Genomic DNA, 9,294 nt, shown 5'->3' on the forward strand with positions numbered 1-9,294 from the left:
CCTTTCCTCTTTTCCTTTTCTTAGAATGCCTGGATCATTCATCCCGGAGGCCGTTTTACTATTGCGCCCCAAATGATGTCTGGAGCCTTGGAGTTATCCTGGTCAACTTAACCTGTGGCCGCAACCCGTGGAAACAGGCCTCGTTCGAGGACTCAACCTACCGTGCCTACACGAGGAGCCCAGGATTTCTGAAGACCATTCTTCCCCTGTCGGATGAACTGAACGACATCCTAGGGAGGATTTTCACCCGGTACCCTGAGCAGCGAATTACCTTGCCCGAATTACGGGCACGGATATTCTCCTGCTCCAGGTTCACCGAATCACCCGCACCGGTTATGCCCATGCCACAGGCGCTGCCTACGCAAGCTGCTTCACCGGAGCACACCACTGTATACGTTGACTGTGAGGATTCGATCGTCGACCATTATGAATACGACGCTCCCCTCTCACCGGCTTCTTCGGCCGACTCACTATCGGACGAGGGGTCAACCTGCTCGTCTGATGATGGGTCGCTGACATCCAGTGTCTCGACCATTGACGACTTGGACGATGACGATTTTATTCAGGAGCCTTCGGAGGATGCCACAACCCACCAGCCGGAAGTCCAACCGGCCATCTACGAACCAGAAGAGCCAAGGCTAGGGAATTATTCACAGGAGTTTTGCCATTTTCCAGGAGCTATGCCAGAGCCCATTATCCAGTCGCAGATGCCGACTGCAGCACCTCCTAACTGTGCGCCGAAGTATTTCCCCTTCATCTGGGATATGTTCAACAAGTACGCGCAGCAGCCACAGCAACTTCAACACACTGTTCCGTTCCATCACCAAGTTCCGCTCTTCACTTCGCTCCAGGGATGCTACTAGTTCCTTGATTCACATGTACTAGCATCGTCTTGTCTAGATGACTCGATGCCGTCCATTCCTGGGCCAAACACTGGTTCTTCCCACTTATTCGGGACTATCTGCAACAGGATTGGAGGCCCATGTACTAAAGTTACTCCCATCCGGAACCATCACCTCATCACCACGTTTGAAAGGCAACAAATACCTGCTGACTTTCAGAGGTACGCTACGCCACACATTTTTACTACTTATCCCAAGGACCTGAATACGAGACCAATCCACGGAAAAGGAACAACTTGAAAAGTTTCATTATACCTATGAAAAAGGACAAACAAATCCCCGGATGTTTTTACTGAACAAACACTGATTTTCACCCAATGTATCTAAATTTGAAACTTCAAGGAGTTTTATTGTTTTCATTTGTTTATTTTTTGCAGCAAGGAGTTGGCAAGGTGTTCGTCAGACTGGACATTGCCTAAGAGTTTGGGGGATATGCTACAAGGACTTCTGTGCCCGGATGGTTACTCTTCTTGTTACAGAATTTGGTTGAGGGTATTTTCAGGGAAGCATTGTCACTCGGAGCAGGGGATACAGCAGTGGAGTTCAAATGGCTTTGAAAGAAAACGGGCGGATATTCCAATCCCCTCCAGGAGGGCCTCTCGACCATTTTGCCGCACAAACCAAACATTACAGGCTTTAATCAACTCTCCTCTTCTTGGGCGGCTAACCACCATAGAGGTTACGGGATGGTGTCCGCGACGTCCTCTTCGGATGATACCAGCTTTTTCTTATTTTCATGTTTGAGAGTTTGAGGCTTTGTTCTTTCGAAGGTTGGAAAACGAGTGACGGCAAGACGCGCAATGGGATTACGAGCTTTAGAGATTCCCGGGTCAACAGCCCACAACAAACTTCATGCGCTCAGTGCGCAAACTATACGTTAAGTCCTCTCTGAAGAGACGCTATCAAAGACTTCATCAAAACGATGACAGGCGCTCGAGCAGAAGGACAAGGATAGGAGTTTTGCCATAGCAACTTCATCCACAAAATAAAATATCACGTTTGGAGAGATTAACTTCAAACTCTAACAACACAACTACTGTTCTCGATCTGCGCTTTACTCTGATGTGACTTAAGTGATTTAGAGATATGTACGTAAGGCATTGAACGAGTGCATTAGGAACAGACCTGACCTGGCCTCAGTTCAATGACATTACACAACTATTTCCATCTAACACTGCCTCTCCCAATTTCGCACACTCAGCAGCTTCTGCATAAACTCTGTTGATCAACAATAGCGCACCTTAGCTGCCCAGATTAATTCTACAGGTACAACACCAGCCTTTCTCTTTCCATGTGCGCGTTCGACGCCAACGGAGACGGCACTCCCAAAGACCCTCAGAAACCTCGTGGTGAGAAGGCCACCCCAGTATCGCCATGGCATGATTGGTCCGCGGGGAGGACGCCACCTCGCCTTACTTTCTAACCCCATGTCGCTGTTTCTATACGTCCTGACGCACTCTGGCGCACCTCATGGGAGACCACATCCCGGAGATGGGGCTTGCTTGCATGGTGCCCAGTCAGCCGGTCGCTCCTCATTTGTCGGCTCTTGCAGCTCCTCCCACACCACGCAGTTACACCACCACCCACCTCTTGCGGGCATGATCCTCGGGGGCAGGTTGAACAGCCCAAGCCGTCTCTCAGTCGCTGGTCCTCCAGAGAGTTCTTGTTTCTTCCTGTCTGTTTGTCCACCCCCCCGCCCGCAGCATGCAGCCTGCTTCTGTGCGCATGCAGGTGAATAATATTACCTCGCTACGACATTGGCAGAGGATAGCCACTTACGGGGAAAGAATCAGAAGCAGGAAAAGCAATATGGCAACCGTTGCTGGGGAGGCCTGGTCTTGGGCTCTTTTCGATGCAGCTCATCCAAATCAACTTGTGAATGCGCTGCGCAGCCATCAGCCGGACGGATGCATTGGCCGTTGAACAAGGTTCAGGAGCCCTTGTCTTTCAACCTGACGCTGCTAAAATATTACCGTCATCAAAAACTCACCCCTTGCGTATTTCCCCGGGCGAGAAAGGCTCGTGGCACAAGCAGCTACAGTAGTCTGTCTAGTTCGTCCATCCTCAGCACAAGGCACTAACTACGTGTAAGTGTGTGCGAAGTCTCTCTGCACATGCACAGAGGCTGGTCTGCCATTGCACAGGTGTCGAATCGTCAGAGGCAGTCCACCAGCCATCTGTTCTGCTATCAATCAGCCCGTGGCACCATGTCATTTTCGCTGGTCGCCCGATCGCGTGCAGCTTTAGCCTGGCTCCTAAGTCCTAATCTCGTGCGACAGCCAGACGAGACGGACGATGGTGATGATGGGGGGTCCTGAGGATCTGCTGGGCTGCACCACGAGCAAGGTGCATCCGTGGTGAGAGTGCGTGCTTTCTCTCATGCACTGATTGATGTATGCAGACAGTCAAGAGCGGCTGGGGCCTCTCTGCACGACTCCTGCACCTCCGGTAGGTTGGGATCGAGGAGCTGCACTTACAGGCGTAAAGTGCGTGCATTAGCTTTGGGCTACGTACTGGGCTCCGTCAATCCCTTTCCCGTTTCGGCCCAATCTTAACGCCTACGATGCGGCAGCTCCCCAGTTCTGTTGTCTGCTCATTCTCTAGGTTCGGCTCTAACTGTAGCACTAAGACTGTGCCCTTTGTCTGCCTCGGGCGAATCATGACTGCAAGCCATTTGCCCCTCGCCTGCCTACCAGAGCGCAGAGTTCAACGGCAGGGTGGAGTTCCTGCGCGTCGCTGGATCGAGAGATAGTGGGATGGTTCTGGTGCGCGGCGGGCGCGATTGGGCGCCGCCATGGGGAAGAGAGAGGACAATAAGGGGCCCACACAGGCGGTGAACAATAGCTCAACCGTCCTCGCCCTCCTGGTTGGCTATCTGGGACTCTAGAGGGGTAACGAGATGATGCAGAGGGGGCTCAGGCAGTGAATAATGGATCGAGATAGTATGGTGGTGATGGTGGGTTGGGTGTGTCTGCTGGTCTCCACCTGGCAATGTCCCATTTCTGAAGATTCCGCCCCATCACTCGATCATGGCTGGCCAAGCCTGTCGTCAGTACGGCCTGATTGCGGACTTGTGCCTGGGACTACTAGGTAGTCTACTCTACGCTATACTGGCGATGCCACTACCGTGGGCTGACACTGCCTGGTGCTCGATGCTGGCTGCCACTCCTGTTCGCCAGACGACGGGCATCCCATCACGGTAACCTGGCGAACAGCAGACGGGTTCTACTCCCATTGGGCAGGACGGGAGATTCGACTGTACCGTTGCCGGGCGTCTCGAACATCACTCACCCTCCTCACCCTCGTCCCCCCAAATCAGGAGACGAGCCGGATTGGCTGGCTACGAGATGAGAGCCCGCGTGTCGACCTCGTGACGTGGTTGCCGATAAACCCAGTCCTCGCGAGTGCACAGGTCTGACCTACGACACATGCACCTCATCGCAGGAGGCATTAACGGCGCTGGGACTGGAGGCACCGTCCTGACTTGGAGACATCTCGCCACACACCTATGCAGCTTGGGTTTGCTAAGCTCCTGATAGTCTAGAGAGCAACACGGCCAAAAAGCAACTGCCGAGAGTCTCTTTGTTCGCAAAGCAAGATGTGGCTGTTCATCGAGATCACATGCGGGACCTCAAAGCTGAGTTGATTTAGATGGGCGAAGCGGCCAAGTGGTCGTTGCCATCTCGATTTGCTCCTTATCGAATGTGAAGACCGGGAAGGTCTTCCGACCGTTATTGCCCTGATTTCCTCGCCATCCAATACCAAGCTTGAGATCGCTTATTGCCTCTGCGACTGATGGCAACCTTGGTGTGTACGGCCTTTGTGTCTCGTTGGCCACGTCTCTGTTCAGCCTTCCATCCGTGTCTCGCTCTCCTCCGGTGGTAACCTTGGGGAGAGGCAAGCCTTGGAGGGGCTCTATTGTTTGGCTCCGTAGTCAAGCGCCATTCATTGTGTCTAAGACAACGCTAGGGATATAGCGATCAAGAGAGACGCATTGCATCGCTGTGTAGAGCTACGGTGTTGAGGTAAGGGAGATGTCTATCAGTGCGCCACCAGGGTCTCAAACAGAGAACACCAGCCATGTACATCAATGTCGTGGAGAGACAAGCCCTGACGCCATCGTACCATGGTCGCGGGGTCGGTCGTCACAAAAAGAATTGTGGTGATCCAGCTCAGGTTGACTGGAAACTATCATGTTCAACATTAGCCTTCTCCTTATCTGAGACTCAAGCCTGCCGAGCAATGCAGTAGCTCGGGCATGCACGGCCGGATGACAACCGTCTCCAGTCCCGGACTGTCCGGCATACCAGCCCCGAACGACCGTGCGGACGCCGGAGCCTGCGCCACTTCCCATAGGGGGGCCAGGCGAGCCAGGGAACGCTCATGCTCTCGAAGGAGGGCAAAGCCACACCTGCTTAGCGTCTGTCGAAGAGGTCTGGAACTCAGCCTCGAGAGCTTAGTGCCACAGCCGAACCTGATTTAGGATCACGAGTGCTCGTTAGCGGGACCGCAGGTGTCCTATTGTTGGAGCCCATTCAGAGTTTATTTCGTCTTTCGACGGTGTGTTTTTCTTTTCCTTGGTCCCACTCCTTAGCGGCAATCACAGTTTGATGTTTGCGGTTCCTGCGGATGTGGCTTCAGACTTTTGGCTACTGCTTAGCGATCCGCGACAGGACCAGCGCGGAGATACTTGATGGTCATGATGGCGCTTGACTTGATCATCACATCAGCTGGAAGAAGCAAGATGTGCCAACCATTTCTTCTGATACCCGATAAGCATGGACAGCGTATATGGAATATTCCCTCCACATGATTGTTAGTCTATCCAGGCTAGTCATCACTTCCCAGGAAGCGGAGCATTGCACACGCAAGACATTCCTTGGGAGAGCGCTAGTTAGAGGACACGACGCCAGTTCGCGTTCATATGGCTCGAAGTTGCCTGACGTCCCGGTGCCTGCATATACTCGCTTGGCAAGTTGGAAGCGTACAACTCTAGCCGGATGGCGCTGCTGGTGTTGCGAAGTGAAGGTCCTGCAGCTAGTTAGTGGCTTCCCAGCGGGAGAATCCCCCCTTGTGTCATGACTCGTGGCATGGTGGAGCAACAGGTCATCAATGGTCTACTACAGAACTGGCTCTGGGACGACTGGGAAGGTTTTGTCCGTCAGCAGGAAGTCTGATGAAGCTAGGCCAACATGAGGCTCGATTGCGCACGCACCAAGAAGCTACTCTGATCATGACAGTGCTAGTGCTCGTCTCCTGTGAAAGCCGATACGAGATTGCACTTGTAATGTTTACGCAATGTGAAGAGATGCTCCTCCGAAATTCAACGGACTTGTCGGATCTCTTACTTCTGCTCTAGCTAATGCTAGCATGATGTTTTCTCACTTTACGGGATGCCCGGAGGTGTGAGGTGGATGATATGGGCACTAAGGATGTACGCTACCTGGGTGAGGGCTTACACTCGGGGACTGACGAAACTTGCAATATTCTCTTGCTCTCTCTTGTTCTATTGGGGTGGAAGTTGCGGCTCATCAAGCAGTACCATTACAGAACTCGGGTTATCCTTTGACCCGATTCCGAAATTCTCTGTATGTTTCTGTTGAAGAACGATGAGAGGCACTGCAATTCATCACAGCCGGTAGACAGAATCATGAATGAATGGGCATAAGTCAATCAAGCCTTTTGAACTATGAAATGAAGAGATAAAAGTCCTGGTAATAAAACTGAAAATTAAACCCCAGTCAGAGGCGGTTGGTGTGGATATCGTGCTTCGCTACCCCCTTTTGCCAATATTTGTCGTGATCAGAGGTGATTCACTCCCCAAACTCAAGTTCAAACTTGCCAATTTCTCACAGCCTTGCAACCGCGTTCGGGTTCGATATTGCCTTGCCTTGTTCATCCAACCATTCCTCGGTGCTCAGCACTCACGAGGATGGCCCGATGACCACTGACCCAGCACCAAGAATCGGCCATCCTGGAACGGTCACGCCCATCCCCTGCAGAATCGTCACGATATTCTGCATGATGAGGAATACAGGGACCGGAATTGTTCCCGAGCCGTACTTCCCATACTTGCTCTCCAAGTCGTTGATAGCCGCAAGCAGGCCCGCAGGATCGCTGACGGGAAGCTGGCGGGTCGAAGGCTGGAGAGGACCGCCAGGAACAGTCGGATCAGGGGTAATGGGACCTCCAGGGACAGTTGGGTCCGGAGTAATGGGGCCACCAGGCACCGTCGGGTCCGGCACCAAGGGGCCGCCAGGGATGGGATTGCCTGGAGTGAGTGTTGTCCAGCCGGGGACGGTCTGGCCGCAGTATTGTAGCGCAGAGACGATGAGCTGCTCGATGAGAAAGATGTTCTGGGGAGATTTGGCTGGTGAGCCGTACATCGTCTGAAGAGCTGCAAGCGCAGCCTTCAGGCCTACAATGTCGGTGAGTTCACAAGACGGCGTGCCAATAGTGAAGATCCCATCGCCCTGGCGCTTGCCTGGCACAAGGGTAGTACTTGTTCCCAGCGGCGACTTGTCAATGGAGATGCCCCAGAAATCCAGGGCAGTGGCCATGTTCTGGAGAACGAACCAAGTCATGCCAGTTGCCTGCTTCCCGTTGAGACTCTGGGTCAGCGCCTTATACGCCAGTTCGAGGCCCTCAAGGTCGAATCCGGGATCGCGGTTGGTGGGTAGAGCAATATCACGCTTTCCAGGACGAATTATCGTGGTCGTACCATCAGGAGAGGACACAATCTTGATACCGCATGCGGAGAGATAGCTTTTCAAATTGTTCATGACAAAGTACTCGTGAACAGTTGGGGCCCTGCTCGATGTCGCATGAATCAAATCCTCAAGGGCAAGCTCTGCGCCGGTGACATCAGCGCACCAGCCGCTCGGGCTGTCATCAGGAAGCTCGAATATCTGACGCTTGCCTGGTGTGATTGTCGTGATAACACCCGGATCAGCGTCAATGTTAGTAATACCGAGCTGCGCAAGAGCAGACTTCAGTTGCTTCAGCTTCGCCTCCTCCGCGGCTGTCCTGTGGTTTTTATTTTTCAAGGTGATATACTGCGTCTCGAGGTCTTTGATGATATCTTTGAGATTCTGGTTATTGTCTGGCGGGAGGACGAATGTCTGACGCTTCGGTGGCTTGAAGCCTCCGGTAATCGTTCCAGGAAGGATGCAGATGTCGAAATACTTCAGGATATCAGGAATACAGCTTGCAGATGGTGCTGGATCTGGAGCAACACCTCCTCTCTCTTGAATCGTCCTGGATGGTGCCGGGGCAGCCCATGTTGAGGCTCCGAGCCCGAGGAGGGCTACGGTGATGCTTTGCCCAAGCATGGCAATTGACAGACGATAGCTGATAGGAACAATCTGTTCAAGGTAGATCGTTCGTCGAGAAAATATAAACTTTTAGAAATGCTGTTGAGCTGATATATCATCCAGTATGTAATTCGGTGGGTCAGCCATGAGCCTCTCAGCCATATTCTCGGTTCGTGGAGAAAATATTTATAGAATTCATATCGCTGTCGCCCCTCACATAGAGATAACGTGAAAGCCCAGAAGTCTGGTGATGCTCGCAATGGCCAAATCATTAATGTTAATATCGATAGATTAGGTTTCTGAGAGACGGAGGCAAGTTTGTTATATACCCGGCGCGATTTACCCGCCCCAAAACCGTTGAGTTTGTGTCATGCTTCTGGCTCGGCCACCTGCTCAATCAGGTGGCGGGCTAAATTTTCTGGTAAGTAAAGAAGGAAATAAGGTTGCATTCATCAATGAGGCTATATCAAGAAGCCTGGATCTGGCCATGAAAGCTTCAGGTTGGTCGGTGATGGACCACCGTCGCCAACCGGTGCCGAATGTTGAGGCTGGAAGCAGCGACGAATGATCCTATTTTTGGACACACCTGAAGCCTAGCCGCATTTGTAGGTGATGGAAACATTCCCTACTCACTGCAAATGGCAATGGTAAATGAAGGGAGCGTGCCATCGAGTCTGGAGAGCGGTCCATTTGTCGCTGGCTAAGGGTTTTAATATCAAAACGGAGAGCCCAGCCCAGGAGTGAAGTGAGAATGCGACACTGGGGGATGTATGGTGAAAGATGAGATCGGTTATGTTGAAGACTATTGGGCGTCTCCTGAACCAAGGTCTGGGCTAAGCGTGTAGGAGAGTGACACTCTCAAACTTTATCCGGACGTCGCTCTTGCAATGGCCAGGTACGCGGCTGGCCTGGGGTGATTTGATAAGATTCAGAGCCGACCACTAGATTTATGTCGCCTTTGGTCTTCCAGAAATAGAACAGCATTACCCGCTCGTGACCGACGGAGTAGTTCAACTGATGGGAATATTCGGAACCAGTTGCAAACCCCTGAAAAGGTGACTGAACTCACACGATCCACG

The 9,294-nt window shown here is 52.3% G+C and overlaps 1 protein-coding gene across 1 annotated transcript; it reads right to left on the reverse strand.

Annotated features, from left to right (window-relative positions):
- Positions 1-6,826: 6,826 nt before the first annotated feature.
- Positions 6,827-8,233, reverse strand: UCRPA7_3615 (hypothetical protein; the record flags this gene model as incomplete). The annotated part of the gene is made up of 1 exon (XM_007916111.1): positions 6,827-8,233. The coding sequence occupies one exon, from the start codon at positions 8,231-8,233 to the stop codon at positions 6,827-6,829; it is 1,407 nt and encodes a 468-aa protein (XP_007914302.1).
- Between the last annotated feature and the right edge of the window lie 1,061 nt (positions 8,234-9,294).

This window comes from Phaeoacremonium minimum (assembly GCF_000392275.1).
Source record: "Phaeoacremonium minimum UCRPA7 unplaced genomic scaffold PA7_03_scaffold_288, whole genome shotgun sequence".
NCBI lineage: Eukaryota > Fungi > Ascomycota > Sordariomycetes > Togniniales > Togniniaceae > Phaeoacremonium > Phaeoacremonium minimum.